We start from the raw sequence: 16,345 nt of genomic DNA on the forward strand, positions 1-16,345 counted from the left end.
TCCTACGGCTGGCCAGACCCCCTACTTTCTCCTCCTAGCGTCCTTGGCTTTCTTCAAGATCCGACTGAAATTTCCCCTCCGAAGGAGGCCTTTCCTCCTTGCCTGCTGTCTCCCCTACCAGTGCCTTCCTTTTGAGATTACAGCCTTTCCATCTGTTCTGCATATGTCCTGTATATACCAGTTACTGACAAGTCATCTCCCCATTGGACATTAGACATCAGAATGTTGAGTTTCTTGAGGGCAAAGACCAGATGTTTGGCCCCCTTGGTACCTGGCATGTGGTCTCCCTGCTTCTTAACCCACTGACCCTGTATTTATTTTGCCCAGACTCCTTGTGCCTCCTGAATGGAGGCCAGGATGACTCCCTTTTTTGTGTTTCTCAGGTGCCTGGCCCACAGCAAGCGCTCTCTAAGTGCACAGGAGGAACAGACTCACTTTGGAGGCTCCTGTGTCCCATCCTCGCCAACTGAGAGTGACCTGAGAGCACTGGTCATTTTCCCGGCGGTCTCTTTGGCTTACCGTGCTGTTGTGAGCAGCACGAGGGGAGGTGACCATAATTGAGGTTCCCGGTTGCTATGGGACCGACAAAGCTGAAGGTCATTTTGCATTTTTGCTTCCCTGAGGAGTCCTGATCAGTGAATGTTTTTACTTGACTGCCAGCCTACCAAAGAGGAGCTTCTCTGTGCGTGAGCTAGGTTGGGGCTCAGGAGGCAGATGAAGTTCCCTTGTGACTATGAGCGGCTCCCAGCGTGTAGAACTTGTTAGATATGATGTTCCACCGACACAGTCTTCCAGAATTTGGCATTTCTAGCACTCCATAGAGAGGTGCTGGAGAAACAATCCATCTCGGGGATAATCGCTATGGGATGTAGACTGGGACAGTGGCTAGCTAGCCTGCTAGTCTTGAAGATGTGAGTTCGAGTCCTGAATCTGAAACACCCTAGCTGGGTAACTGGGTAACAACTTCTCAGTGGCCTTGGCAACTCACTAAAATGCTGAATTGCAGACAGAGTTTCAATCTCTATTGGTCAGAGGGAGTTTCTTTCTCTATGGATTATCTAGACCAATGAACTCAAAGGTTCATTCCCTAACCCTACAATTTAATATGCATTCACAATTTTATATCATATGTCTTCTGCACAGTATACTTTACAAACACATTTATAAAACTATTTTCAAGTCCAATGATACTGAGAATTAGCAAAAGAGCCTGGCTTAAACATTTTCTAACACAGAATTCATATTGACACTTTAAAATTTGTTTAATTTTATACTAATTCTATTGTAGCAAAGAATTAATCGTTGGACCTGGGAAAGGTCTTTATTTCTCCCAAGTAATATACCTTCTGAAAGATTCATCACTTCTCAGATGGCTGTCCACCAGGTGATAAATTTTTGTGGTTGCAAGAACTCATGATGATCCCCAGACAAAATATAAAATAGTTGCTCTGTATATTTCACAGCTGATAGGAATACTCATATTTAAATTGAAACTGAATTAAAGTCAGAAGAATATAGATAGGGTCAATCATTATGAATTCAGATTTTTTTTAAGTTTGTTTTTGTTTTTGAATTGGATTGGTTAACTCATTTAACAGCTCAATAAATAAATTGTTGAATTATTTAATGAATAATATGTTGTAACCTACTCAGTAGATTAGTATAATAACCACCATATTAATATAGGGATTTACACTACAAAGCTCCTTCCTCGTGACACTCCTATGAAGGACATTCAGGACCTCTCCTGAGCCCTGTCTGGCCACTGGGCACAGTTGGCTCTGGAGGAGAGAGTGAGATCGGTGACCTTGCACAGCCCTCCCTCCCTCAAATCCAATTCACTTGCCCAGTCATGGCATCCCCACCCTGATGGCAGCAAGGGACAAATAACAACAACCACCTATGAGACAAATAGTACAAGTGATGTTCCCATTTACAGATGAGGAAAATAGTTTCAGAGAGGCAAAGTGATTTGCCCCAGATCAGCCAAAATAAATGATGAAATGAACTAGACCCCAGGTCTTTTGATTCTCATACAATCCCATTTAAATATGGTTTTTATAGAGTATCTTTTTTCCTTTTAAAAATTATGCCTCCTCTTTAAAGCTATTAATGTCTCTTTCTACCAATGATCTGTCAATAGATTCTAACATTGTAAACAGGAAATATACCTTTAAAAGAATTTATTTTTCCCCTTTGAGACCATGTGCAACAGGGTAAACTAAGACACAAGCACTTTCTTCTTAGGTAATAGCTATGGAAATGCAAGTTCCCAACCAGTAGCAAAGCACTTGGCAACATGCTAGAGACAAATCGGACAGTTCCTAAAAACAGGGTAGAAAAAGTGAATGTTGGGCTTGGCTGGGTGTGCCCAGCTCACCTGGGCCCCCTCAAGGGCTTTTGAAGCTTGCCCAGGATGCCCCCATCACTTGGGTAATGGGCTGTCCGCATCCACTAGCAAGATGGATACCATCGCCCCTTCTCCCCGCTTTCTGTCCTGCTTCATTCAGAGAGTGAAGGGACCAAGTTGCCCATGAACTGAACTGGAAGGAGGGGGGAATGATCTTTTCTTCCTCTGCTCCCTTTTCTTTTAGCCTATCTCTAAGACATGGGGGGAAGGGTGTTTCTGTTCCAGGCTGTTGGTCCCCTGGTACAGATGCCCAACAGGAGTGTCTGAGGGTGGAGGAGTTCCAGAGTCAGGGATCTTGGAGCTTGTCGGCCAACCCAGCATGGAAGCGCTGAGAAGCCACCAGGGTGCCTGGGACTTGGGTTGGAGAGGCGTTTTGTGCTTGGAACTGGTCCCTTCCTCTATGGGAACTGAGCCAAACCCAGACTGAGGAGGTCAAAGGGGAGAAAGGAAAAAGGGGAGAAATAGTATGTCCTCCCCACATTGAAAGAGCAAGTTTGTATGAGTGTGATTTTAAAGTGTGTCAAAGCTAAACTCACTGTTAGTGGTTAAATAGAACTGTAGTAGAAGGACCCTCCTACAGTGGAGGAACATCACTGGTGGGGGCCGAGCCATTTGTAGGCAATCTAGCTTCCTATTCCCTTCAAAGAAGCAAAGATCCCTGAGGGAGGAGTGAAACTGCTCTACCTGGCCTTCCAGGCAGTGGAGACCAGAGTGGCCTGTGTTACCATTACATGCAATATGGTTTAGGGAGTCAGGCAATTCTGCATCGAGTCCGAGTCAGGAAATCCAAGCTAAAAGTCCCTGGGAGTCATTTTTCTATCCCCTTTGGCATAGGTAGACAGAGGGGTCTGTGGGGTTCGGGTCTAGCCCAAATCCTGCTGCAGGGAGCCTTCCAGTGCCCACAAACCAAAAAAGGACCCAGGCTGGGCACAGGGGCTCACCCAGAGCTGAGTTTTAGGTGACAGATCCAGGACAACCTGATGAGGGGAAGTGGGCCTTGTGGTAGAAAGTGGTCCCGGGCCGGAGGCCGTATCCTAGGCAAGAATCGAGTCCAGAGGCCCACAGGTCTCAGTTCTCCCAGTCTGAAGCCGGCACTTAAAATGCTGCGGCTCCTGCTGGCAGCAGCCAATGAAACAGGGACAAGCACGTTATCCAAGGACGACCCATAAGGTCAGAGATTGTAGAACCCAGAGGCTCAGCAACTCGGTGGAAGAAGAGAAAATGGCAAACTCTGGAGAGGCCAGAGGAAAACAGTGATGAATTTGGGATGGGATTGTGAACTGGCCATTCTGGAGAGCAACTGGGAATTAAGTGCAAAAAGTCACTAAATCGCCTGCTCTTTGAACCAGAGACACGGCTGCCAAAGAAATCAGAAAGAAGAAAAGGCCCTGCGTGCACAAAAGCACATCATAGCAGCTCTTTGTGTGGTTGCAAAGAATTGGCAACTGAGGGGGTAGCCATTAAAAAGTCAGTACTAGAACAAATTATGGAATATAACATGATGGGTTAGTCCTGTCTTATAAAAAATGATGAAGACTGATTTCAGGGAAACAGGGGAAGACCCAAATGACCTGATACAAAGCAAAGTGAGCAAAACCAGGAGACATTTATACAAAAGGCGACAATTTTGGAAAGATGAACAACTCTGAAAGACTTGGAGCTGTGATGAACACCAAAACCAACCACAATTCTAGAGCTCTCCTGAAGACAGACTTCTTACCTGCATGGAGAGAGGATGGATTCAGAGGATGGACTCGGTACAAATTGAGACATTTCTTGACATGGCCCCTGAGGGAATTCATTTTGCTTGACCATACATGCTTGTAACAGGTTTTGTTTTTCTTGCTTTCTCAATGGGATTGAGCTGGTATGGGAAGGAAAAAATATAAAACTTTAAAATCAGTGGTTGAATAGGCAAAGATCCCCTTCATAGAAACTACCTTAAAGTTTAGTTCACGAAGTTAACGTATAAGTTTTCTGTGAAGATAATGTACATCACTTATTTTCTTTTATAAAGTTATAGCTGCTCTCTCTATCTTAACTCAAATTCTTTTATACTTTTAATAGTCCTACCCACTGAAGGATTAGCTGTTAATCTTGTCTTCAGTGATGAACTAAATAGTAATTTAAAAAGTCTCCTCTCTTCTTCCTCCTTTTCCCTTTCCTCCTCTCTCTCTTTTCTTTTCCTTTTCCTTTTCCTCCTCTCCTCTGCTTTTTTTTTTTTTTTTTGCATTGCTCTGTCAGAAAACTAAAAGTAATATAGTGAAACCTGTATTCACTGAGTGGTTTATACTTTATGTTTCTCCCTAGCATTTTTGACACACTTTTTGATATAGATCACTTTAACATTTCACTTTAAACACTATTTAATTAGCTACATTTTTTGTCATTCCCAATTGAATACTGTTGAACCTTTACATTTATAGAAAAATGAATATTTCAAAGATAGCAGCACACATTTATTCTTTACATATTAATTTTTTCTTATATAATAAGTTTTGTTTCTCCAAATATATTTGGAAATCTAGAAAATAATTTTTTTCTAATAAGATATGAAAACTGAGTGTCCAATTGCTAGGATTTATTATGAGATCAATAAATCAATCAGGAACTACCTATTAAATGTTCACAGTGTACCAGGCATCGTACCAGTCCCTTGAGATGATACAAAAATATCAATAAATGTGTCCTTGCCTTCAGGAAATTTACATATTATCATGTACATATTACATATTATCAATAAATACACATAAAATAAATACAAGGTAATTTGGGGAGGGTAAGGCACTCATCACTAAGGGGATCAGAAAGATTTCATGTAGAAGATGAAATCTGAAGTGAATTTTGAAGGATACTAGGGACTCTAAAATGTAGGACTCTAAGAAAAGGGTTCATTTCAGGCATGGGACAAAGCTTTGGATATGAGAGATTACTTTTTCCTCCCCAAAATATTAGGATCAAGAGTGCAAGAATAATAATGTTAATTAAATTTAAGACTAAGGTCTTCTGTTTTCTCACAAAAACAGCAAAACCACAAAAACTTTTTTTAAGGAGAAAAAAAATAAACTATTAAAGATCAGTCACCAAAAGTTGTGGTGAGACTGACCTCTGGTGGCCACATGCTTCACACTATCAAGTTAGGAAATAAGTGTCTTGCATGTTAAAGAACGTATAAAGTGAATAATTCCTTTAGCAACTCCATGTGCAGGGTCCTATCCATTCATTCTATTACCAAACCTCTCAATAACAATTGGGAAAATGATTAAGATGCGAAAAGATCTTGATAGGTTAGAGCTCTGAGTTGGATCTAGTAAGATGAAAAACAACAGGGACAAATGTTAAGTCTTAGACTTGGGAGCAATCCTCCTCCACTCTCCCTGCTCCACCAAATTCAGAATTACAAGATGAGAGAGTCTTGGCTAGGAATTAGCTCTCCGAAAAAAAATCCAGCTGTTTTTGTACACAGAAGACTCCATGAGAATCATCGCTGATTCTCAAGTAACCCAAAAAGCTAACTTACGCTGCATTGAGAAGCATAGTGTCTAGAAAGGAGCAAGTGAGAGAGCTGTTCTTCTCTGTCCTGGTCATATCATCTCTAGAGTCCTGGAATTGTGGGTGTATTTTTAAATAAACATTGCCAAACTGAAGTTCAAGGAACAGAAAGTAATCAAGAAAAAGGGCCTTTAGATCTTATTCCATGAGTATCATTTGATAGAACTAGAAACATTTCAACTGGAGAAGAGATTTTAAAAAGCTGTTTTCAAGTATTTGAAAGGCTGTCATGTGAATAGGGTTTTCAGTTTGCTCTGGTAGACATAAGAAAGCTTAAGAGCAATTGGTAAAAGCTGAAGGAGCAGATCTATCTTTAAAGAAAAATGTTCTAACAATTGAAGCTATACTAGAGTGGAGTACGTTAACACACAAGATGGTAAGTTCCCTCTTACCCAAGTTGGTCTTTCAATAAAGGTTATAGTTTCTAGAGGGAATGATTGTTCAGATATGGATAGGACTAGATGGTCTTTGGCAGTCAGGACTTAAAAGCCAGGTCTTCTGCTTCTGATGGAACATTATATGGGGAGGACGTGGCTAAGCAGCAGCTCTTCTCACAATCATCTGGGGTTTTATTTATTTATTTTTTTTTTCTAGTAGAAAATAGATCTAGGAGAGATAATCTGAGGATTATTGGACTTTCTGAAAACTATGATGAAAAAAAGAGCCTAGATACTATTTTACAAGAAATCATCAAAGAGAACTGCCCAGATGTAATAGAATCAGAAGGTAAAATAGGCATTGAAAAAATTCATCGAACACCTTCTGAAAGAAGCCCTAAAATAAAAACCCCAAGGAATATTGTGGCAAAATTTCAGAACTATAAGATTAAGGAAAAAATTTTACAAGCAGCCAAAAAAAAAACCATTTAAATACCGAGGTGCCACAATAAGGATCACCCAAGATCTGGCTGCCTCTACATTAAAGGAAAGAAGGGCCTGGAATATGATATTCCGAAAGGCACAAGAACTTGAGATGCAGCCAAGAATAAACTACCCAGCTAAGCTGAGCATTTTCTTCCAGGGAAGAAGATGGACATTTAATGAAACAAATGAATTCCATTTGTTTCTGAAGAAAAAACCAGAACTAAACAAAAAATTTGATCTCCAACCATAGAACTCAAGAGATGCAGAAAAGGTAAAAATAACTCTTGAGAATTGTATTTCTGTTGTGGATATACAAAAAGAATACATGTATAATTTGATTGTACTGATATAACATAAAAAAGGGAAGTAGATATGGAAAAGGGATGATGGCAGAATAAGGTGGGAAGGAGGGATAAAAAGAGGGAAACCACATCCCACAAAGAGGCTAAGGAAACTTATCATATCTGAGGGAATTTAGAGAGGGGGAGGAACATTGTGTGAATCTTACTCTCATCAGAGTTGGCTCAAAGAAAAAATAATTGACATTTGTTTTAGAGAAAATTCTCTCTCGCCTCATTAAAAACGGGGGAGAGGAAAAGGGAAAAGAAAAAGAGTAATAAGGGAAGGAAGGGGGAAAGACTCAAAGGGGGGGAGGGAGGGATTATAAAGAGGATAAGTATCGTGATACAAGAGGGGTACATAAGTTTAAAAGGGGGAAAGAGGGTTGGGGGAGGCAAGAATAAGTAAAGCACAATCTGGGGTTATTAGGATGGCAGGAAATACAGATTTAGTAATTCTAACCGTAAATGTGAATGGGATGAACTCCCCCATAAAGAGGAGGCAGATAGCAGACTGGATCAAAAGTCAGAACCCTACAATATGTTGTTTACAAGAAACACATTTAAAGCAGGGGGATACATATAGAGTAAAGGTAAAAGGCTGGAGCAAAATCTATTATGCTTCAGGTGAAGTCAAAAAAGCAGGGGTAGCCATCCTTATCTCAGATCAAGCAAAAGTAAAAATTGATCTAATTAAAAGAGATAAGGAAGGAAACTACATCCTGCTAAAGGGTAGCATAAACAACGAAGCAATATCAATATTAAACATATATGCACCAAGTGGTATGGCACTCAACTTCCTAAAGGAGAAGTTAAGAGAGTTGCAAGAAGAAATAGACAACAAAACTGTAATAGTAGGAGATCTCAACCTTGCACTCTCAGAATTAGACAAATCAAACCACAAAACAAATAAGAAAGAAATTAAAGAAGTAAATAGAATATTAGAAAAATTAGGTATGTTGGATCTTTGGAGAAAATTGAATGGAGATAGAAGGGAATATACTTTCTTCTCAGCAGTTCATGGAACCTATTCAAAAATTGACCATATATTAGGACATAAAGACCTCAAAATTAAATGCAAGAAAGCAGAAATAGTAAATGCTTTCTTTTCAGATCATGATGCAATAAAAACTACATTCAACAAAAAGTTAGGGGGAAATAGACCAAAAAGTAATTGGAAACTAAACAATCTCATCTTAAAGAATGATTGGGTGAAGCAGCAAATTATAGATACAATTAATAATTTCACTCAAGATAATGACAATGATGAGACATCATACCAAAATTTGTGGGATGCAGCCAAAGCGGTAATAAGAGGGAATTTTATATCCTTAGAGGCTTACTTGAATAAAACAGAGAAAGAAAAGATTAATGAATTGGGCTTGCAACTAAAAAAACTAAAAAAAGACCAAATTAAAAACCCCCAATCAAATACTAAATTGGAAATTCTAAAATTAAAAGGAGAAATTAAAAATATTGAAAGTAAAAAAACTATTGAACTAATTAATAAAACTAAGAGTTGGTTCTATGAAAAAGCCAATAAAATAGATAAGCCTTTGGTAAATCTGATTAGAAAAAGGAGGGAGGAAAATGAAATTAGTAGTCTTAAAAATGAAAAGGGAGAACTTTCCACCAATGAAGAGGAAATTAGAGAAATAATAAGGAGTTATTTTGCTCAACTTTATGCCAATAAATTTGATAACCTAAGTGAAATGGATGACTACCTCCAAAAATATAGACTTCCCAGACTAACAGAGGAGGAAGTAAATTGCTTGAATAGTCCCATTTCAGAAAAAGAAATAGAACAGGCAATTAAACAACTCCCTAAGAAAAAATCCCCAGGACCAGATGGATTTACATGTGAATTTTACCAAACATTTAAAGAACAATTGGCCCCAATGCTATATAAATTATTTGATAAAATAGGGAATGAAGGAGTCCTACCAAATTCCTTCTATGACACAGACATGGTACTGATACCTAAACCAGGTAGGCTGAAAACAGAGAAAGAAAATTATAGACCAATCTCCCTAATGAATATTGATGCTAAAATCTTAAATAAGATATTAGCAAAAAGACTACAGAAAATCATCTCCAAGATAATACACTATGATCAAGTAGGATTTATACCAGGAATGCAGGGCTGGTTCAATATTAGGAAAACTATCAATATAATTGGCCATGTTAATAACCAAATTAACAAAAACCATATGATCATCTCAATAGATGCAGAAAAAGCATTTGATAAAATCCAACATCCATTCCTATTAAAAACACTTGAGAGTATAGGAATAAATGGACTTTTCCTTAAAATAATCAGCAGCATCTATTTAAAACCATCAGTAAGCATCATATGTAATGGAGACAAACTGCAACCATTCCCAATAAGATCTGGAGTGAAACAAGGTTGCCCACTATCACCGTTACTATTTAATATTGTATTAGAAACGCTAGCTATAGCAATAAGAGCTGAGAAAGAGATTAAAGGAATAAGAATAGGCAATGAGGAAGCCAAATTATCACTCTTTGCCGATGACATGATGGTATACTTAGAGAACCCCAGAGATTCTGCTAAAAAGTTATTAGAAATAATCCACAACTTTAGCAAAGTTGCTGGTTATAAAATAAACCCACATAAGTCATCAGCATTCTTATATATCACTAACAAAATCCAACAGTCAGAGTTACAAAGAGAAATTCCATTTAAAGTAACTACTGATAATATAAAATATTTAGGAATCTATCTGCCAAGGGAAAATCAGAAACTTTATGAGCAAAATTACAGACCACTTTTCACACAAATTAAGTCTGATCTAACCAATTGGAAAAATATTAAATGCTCTTGGATAGGGCGAGCAAATATAATAAAGATGACAATATTACCTAAACTAATCTATTTATTTAGCGCTATACCAATCAGACTCCCAAAAAACTATTTTAATGACCTAGAAAAAATAACAACAAAGTTCATATGGAAAAACAAAAGGTCAAGAATTTCAAGGGAATTAATGAAAAAAAAATCAAATGATGGTGGCTTAGCTGTACCAGATCTAAAATTATATTATAGAGCAGCAGTTACCAAAACTATTTGGTATTGGCTAAGGAATAGATTAGTTGATCAGTGGAATAGATTAGGTTCAAGGGATAAAACAGTCAACAAATATAGCAACCTAGTCTTTGACAAACCCAAAGATCCCAGCTTTTGGGATAAGAACTTACTGTTTGATAAAAATTGCTGGGAAAATTGGAAACTAATATGGCAGAAACTAGGCATTGATCCATACTTAACGCCGTACACCAAGATAAGGTCAAAATGGGTTCATGACCTAGGCATAAAGAATGAAATTATTAATAAATTAGAGGAACATAGGATAGTTTACCTCTCAGACCTGTGGAAGGGGAAGGTCTTTATGACCAAAGCAGAACTAGAGATCATTACTGATCACAAAATAGAAAATTTCGATTATACCAAACTGAAAAGTTTTTGTACAAACAAAACTAATGCAGACAAGATTAGAAGGGAAGCAATAAACTGGGAAAATATTTTTACAGTCAAAGGTTCTGATAAAGGCCTCATTTCCAAAATATATAGAGAATTAACTCTAATTTATAAAAAATCAAGCCATTCTCCAATTGAAAAATGGTCAAAGGATATGAACAGACAATTCTCAGATGAAGAAATTGAAACTATTTCTAGTCATATGAAAAGATGCTCCAAGTCATTATTAATCAGAGAAATGCAAATTAAGACAACTCTAAGATACCACTACACACCTGTCAGATTGGCTAAGATGACAGGAAAAAATAATGATGATTGTTGGAGGGGATGCGGGAAAACTGGGACATTGATGCATTGTTGGTGGAGTTGTGAACGAATCCAACCATTTTGGAGAGTAGTTTGGAACTATGCTCAAAAAGTTATCAAACTGTGCATACCCTTTGATCCAGCAGTGTTACTACTGGGATTATATCCCAAAGAGATTATAAAGAAGGGAAAGGGACCTGTATGTGCACGAATGTTTGTGGCAGCCCTTTTTGTAGTGGCTAGAAACTGGAAACTGAATGGATGTCCATCAGTTGGAGAATGGCTGAATAAATTGTGGTATATGAATATTATGGAATATTACTGTTCTGTAAGAAATGACCAACAGGATGATTTCAGAAAGGCCTGGAGAGACTTACACGAACTGATGCTGAGTGAAATGAGCAGGACCAGGAGATCATTATATACTTCAACAACAATACTAGATGATGACCAGTTCTGATGGATCAGGCCATCCTCAGCAACGAGATCAACCAAATCATTTCTAATGGAGCAGTAATGAACTGAACTAGCTATACCCAGAAAAAGAACTCTGGGAGATGACTAAAAACCATCACATTGAATTCCCAATCCCTATATTTATGCACACCTGCATTTTTGATTTCCTTCACAAGCTAATTGTACAATAATTCAGAGTCTGATTCTTTTTGTACAGCAAAATAATGTTTTGGTCATGTATACTTATTGTGTATAAAAAAAAAAAAAGAAGTGATACAGTTTTATTGGTCGAAGGGAGCATATGTTCTTTGTTCTATTTTTATGTCTCTGTGAATGTTTACTTTTTTTTTTTTTTAATTTAATAGCCTTTTATTTACAGGATATATACATGGGAAACTTTACAGCATTAACAATTGCCAAACCTCTTGTTCCAATTTTTCACCTCTTACCCCCCCACCCCCTCCCCTAGATGGCAGGATGACCAGTAGATGTTAAATATATTAAAATATAAATTAGATACACAATAAGTATACCTGACCAAAACGTTATTTTACTGTACAAAAAGAATCGGACTCTGAAATATTGTACAATTAGCTTGTGAAGGAAATCAAAAATGCAGGTGGGCATAAATATAGGGATTGGGAATTCAATGTAATGGTTTTTAGTCATCTCCCAGAGTTCTTTCTCTGGGTGTAGCTAGTTCAGTTCATTACTGCTCCATTAGAAATGATTTGGTTGATCTCATTGCTGAGGAATCATCTGGGATTTTAGTGGACAAGCTCAGTATTTCGGTAGTATGAGACAGCAGCCAAAAATGTTATTTTATGTTAAAAGAAATGAGGTGCTCCTTTCACTGCATTTTGCCCTCATTTTTTTCTTGTGTAATAAGTTTTGTTTCTCCAAATATATTTTGGAGCTCACCTGAAGTCTAGAAGAAAGTTGACAAGACAAAGAAATGTTCAGAGGACAAGCAGGATGACATAGTCCATGACATCAGAGGGGAGGAGGGGCATGGGGCAGGCAATCCTGTCCTACTGTGACCCCCGAGGGAAAACCCAGCAGCAACTGGTGGGAATTGTGAAGGAGTCAACTAGGTGATGCCATTGGGAGAAGCTGCTAACGATTAGCACTGTCCAAAGTGGAATGGGCTTGGGGGAGGCTGGTGGTCTCCCTCGAAGGCTTTCTGGCAGAGATCGATTATACTGGAGATTCCTTAGTGAATGGGCTGGCCATAAGGACTAGCTAAGGCCCTCCCAGCTTTCCCATGCTTCAGTTCTGTGAGTTCAACATACTCGAACTTGTGGTTCCAGCCCAATTAGAACACTACTACGTTTGTGAATGCTGGAAGTGGAAAGAACTCGTCTGGTGATAGACCCATGGATTATCAGAATTGAAAGGCAAAAGAGATCACCTAGTAAAGATCCTGTAAAGCTGGAAGTGACCCCAGAGGTCATTAAGTCCACTTTTTCATAGTACAGAAGAGGGAAAGGCCCAGAGGGTATTGACTTCCCCAGGGATATAAAGTTAATTTTCTTGAGAGCTCTAATACCATAGAATTTCACAAAAGGATCACCAGGACAGTTTGGTGACTTGGCTAAGGATCCAGCGGCACAGCTAGGACTTGAAGCTGGTCTACTGTTCTTTCTGCTGCACTGTTCACTTTATCTTTCTTCACACTAACAAAGTTCCATAGATATATATATATGTGTGTGTTAAATCCTTTGGATGGATATGTGTATGTGTGAAAGAGCCATGAAAACCATGTGAAACAAATTAAAGATAATGCTTTTGTGGGGTTCAAAAATCTTCTTCCCTTCCTTTTTATAGACAAGGAAGCTTATGAGCAGATCAAGTAATTTAAGCATGGCTACTAGCAACTTATAAAAAACATCAAGCCCTCTGCCTTCCTAAGTATTCCACCAGGTTCCTTCACCTTGCTGCCTCACCTTTGGGGCAGTCCTTAGTGCTGAATTATTGAATTCATATAACCAAATCTGATTTTAATTTTGAGATTATTTCAATGTTTATTTAATAGTTTTAGAAAAATAAAGGTTTAATTCTGATTAATTGATTTAAAAGCAAAATTTAAGCGTGCGCCTCAGTTTAATTAAAAAGACACTCTTCCTTTGAGCTGGCAAGGAGATCTGTGATTTCATTGGTGTGGGGGGCTCCCTCGGGGGAAACTCCTCTGCAGGCATTGATAGCAAAGCAGCCTATAAACCCCACCTGGCCCCCAAGGGTTATTATCTCCGTGATCTCCCGCTGCAATCTGCTCGCCGACTATTCTATTTCAACTTTTTGCTCTGATATTCGTTACAAAAATCAGTCTCTATTTTCCCTCCCCTGTTTTTAAGTGTAAAGCCGCCGCATTTGTGTCCCAGGGACTCCTCACACTCCTAACATATCTTTTTTGCGGTGCTGTTTCACAGAAGTTCCGGCATCCTTTGCGACTCTGCCCGTCTCTGGGGATTGTTTTCCGGGAGCCCTTTTCGAAGGCGGAGCTATTTAGTTCCTTCTGTCCGTGCGGACGAGTCCCATTGCGGCCAGCGCGCCCCTCTCGCTTGGGGTCGGTGTGAGTCACGGCTTCCCTGAGCCCGGGCCTCCCGGAGCTCCTCAGACGCTTGTAAGGGGTCTCCCTGCCTTCCTGGGGGCGGGATGACGCCTGACTGACGGGTCCGTGAGGCCCGCGGCTTAGCGGAGCGCGGAGGGCGCCTGCACCCCGGGGAGAGGCTGGTGGGCACGAGCTGCCCGCCGGGCTCGGGTTGCAGCAGCCTGGCGGCCCCCAGGAAGAATGCTGCCTAAGACATTTCCTGACCTCAGCGTTCTCAGCTAAGGGGCTTGGGAGCAGAGGCGGAGCCTAGCGGGCAGGCTGTGTAATTGCATCCTTGTTATGGTTGGTATTGTCGCTATGATTCCAGGCTGGCCCCTCCCAAAGCCTCAGGAAGCTTCGGCTCACGGGGCCAGTCAGTTAACAAGCACTTATTAGGCGCCTGCTGCGTGCAGGTTCGGCCCGGCGCTGGCTTCTCCGGACCCAACGGCACTATTCTCAGCTATCCGGAACAGCGAGAGTCGGGATTTTCGCTGCCTCCGGGGTCGACGCCCACTCTGGGCCCACCTCCTTCCCCTCCGTCTTTTTCGGGTAGAAGTTGGTTCCCATAGAAACATCAGCTAGAGAAACGACTGAGCATGCGCGAAAGCCTCTACGCATGCTCCGGGATCCGCTCCGGTCCTTCTCCCGCCCGGCACTTTTCTCGCGAGATTTGGTTCGAGTGCGGGAAGAATTTGAAATTTGGAGTTTGGGGCGTGGCGGGAGCAGCGGCTTGGCGCTTCCCCGACCGGGTGAGGGAGTGTGAGTGTGTGGTCCCGAAACGAGCGGAGAGGACGGGAGTCGGGAAGTGAGGCCGCCGCCATGGGGGCTGAGAAGAAGTTACTGCAGATTAAGGAGGCCTTTCAGCTGGCCCAGCTGCCGCATCAGAACCACGCCAAGCTGGCGGCCGCCTTGAACCGGACTTACGGCACGGTAAGCGCGGGGCCCTAGGCTTGGACCGGAGGGGGCGCCGGGAGCGCGGCTGCGGCCCGGACAGCAGGCGGCGCCGGGGAGCGAGCGCGGGGACTGAGGTCCGGACACGAGGGGGCGCCGGGGAGCGAGCGCGGGGTCCCGTGGGGGGCCCTCTTGGGAAGGGGTGGGAAAAGATTGTGTGTGGGGGCGGTGCATGTATGTGTAGTGAGCAGGTGTGCGGTGGGGTACACTACCGGGGCGGGTGTGGGAGGCCTGTGTAAGTGTGGGTGCGCCGGGCGCCTTTCTCTTTCCTGGCTGAGACCTTGCCTGGGGAAGCTCCCGGGCCCGCCGTCAGCGTTGTCACTTTCACTGGTCCTTGTTAATTCCAACTTCGTTTAACTCGCGGGGCTCCGGGGTGGTTTCGCCTTGAAAGACAGAGTCAAAACAATGAACAAAATGCGCCCGGGAGCACAATTTCAACTCGGGTGCTTTGGGTTGTAACTTGTCAGGGCTTCGTTTCGCCAGCTTAGAGCAGGAAGGATGCGGAGGGGTAAAGGCTGGCCTCCGTTTCCTCCGTAAAATGGGGGGAGCTCGGGTTCTGCGTCCCCCCAAATCCCCGCAGCTCTGGATCTGAAGATGTGCATTTATTCAGCCGGTTTTCTGTATGGCAAAACCTGGCTCTCTTGATTCTCGGTCTAGTGTTTTGGGCCGCATCACGTTGCCTCAGTTGTTGGTAGGTTTTCTTTGGGGATCTCCTGAGAGGATGATTCACAGGTGAGACTTCCAGAGGAGGGCCTTGGGCCTCCGAGGGTTCTTCCAGTTCTACAGCTGTGCTTCTCTACTATTATTAGAATGGCGTGTGGATATGGGAAGGGATGGATGATAATCCAATAGTGAGTATCTGAATGGAAAAGGTTTTTTATTTATTTTTTATGGTCATAGCTGTTTTATTTTTCAAAATACAGGCAAAGCCCGTTTTCACCATTCCTCCTTGCAAAATCCTGCATTCCACATTTTTTTCACTCCCCCCCCCCCCCCCCCCCCAGACAGCAAGTAATATAGGTTAAACATGTGCAGTACTTCTACACATTTATCATGCTGCCCGTGAAAAATCAGATCAAAAAGGGAAAAAAATGATGAAGGAAAAAACAGAAGAAAACAACAAAAGATAAGGTGAAAATACTATGTCCCCACAGTCCTGGGTCTCTGGGTGCAGCTGGCTCTCTCCATCACAAGACCATTGGAACTGGCCTGAATCATCTCCTTGGTGAAAACAGCCACGTCCACCACAGTCTGTCATCACATAATCTTGTTGCTGTGCACAGTGTTGTCTTGGTTCTCATTTCACTTAGCCTCGGTGCATCTAAGTCTCAATGGCAGATGATTTTGATAGGAAAGGATAGCTTAGAGTTCTGTAATGCC

General features: G+C 41.3%; 2 protein-coding genes across 4 annotated transcripts in view; one reads left to right on the forward strand and one right to left on the reverse strand.

The window, feature by feature from the left end:
• The window catches only part of FAM184B (family with sequence similarity 184 member B), a 77,372-nt gene extending 73,104 nt beyond the window's left edge, over positions 1-4,268 (reverse strand). For all 3 annotated transcript variants that reach the window (XM_031942960.1, XM_031942959.1, XM_031942961.1), the window contains exon 1: positions 4,131-4,268. In XM_031942960.1, coding sequence (XP_031798820.1) covers positions 4,131-4,136 — 6 coding nt within the window. In that variant the 5' untranslated portion in view covers positions 4,137-4,268. The remainder of the gene's footprint in view (positions 1-4,130) is intronic.
• Positions 4,269-13,903: 9,635 nt separating this feature from the next.
• Positions 13,904-16,345, forward strand: part of NCAPG (non-SMC condensin I complex subunit G) — a 32,810-nt gene continuing 30,368 nt past the window's right edge. Inside the window, exon 1 of the mRNA XM_003773355.4 lies at positions 13,904-14,944. Coding sequence (XP_003773403.1) covers positions 14,834-14,944 — 111 coding nt within the window. The 5' untranslated portion in view covers positions 13,904-14,833. The remainder of the gene's footprint in view (positions 14,945-16,345) is intronic.

Source organism: Sarcophilus harrisii, chromosome 6, assembly GCF_902635505.1.
Source record: "Sarcophilus harrisii chromosome 6, mSarHar1.11, whole genome shotgun sequence".
Classification (NCBI taxonomy): Eukaryota; Metazoa; Chordata; class Mammalia; order Dasyuromorphia; family Dasyuridae; genus Sarcophilus; species Sarcophilus harrisii.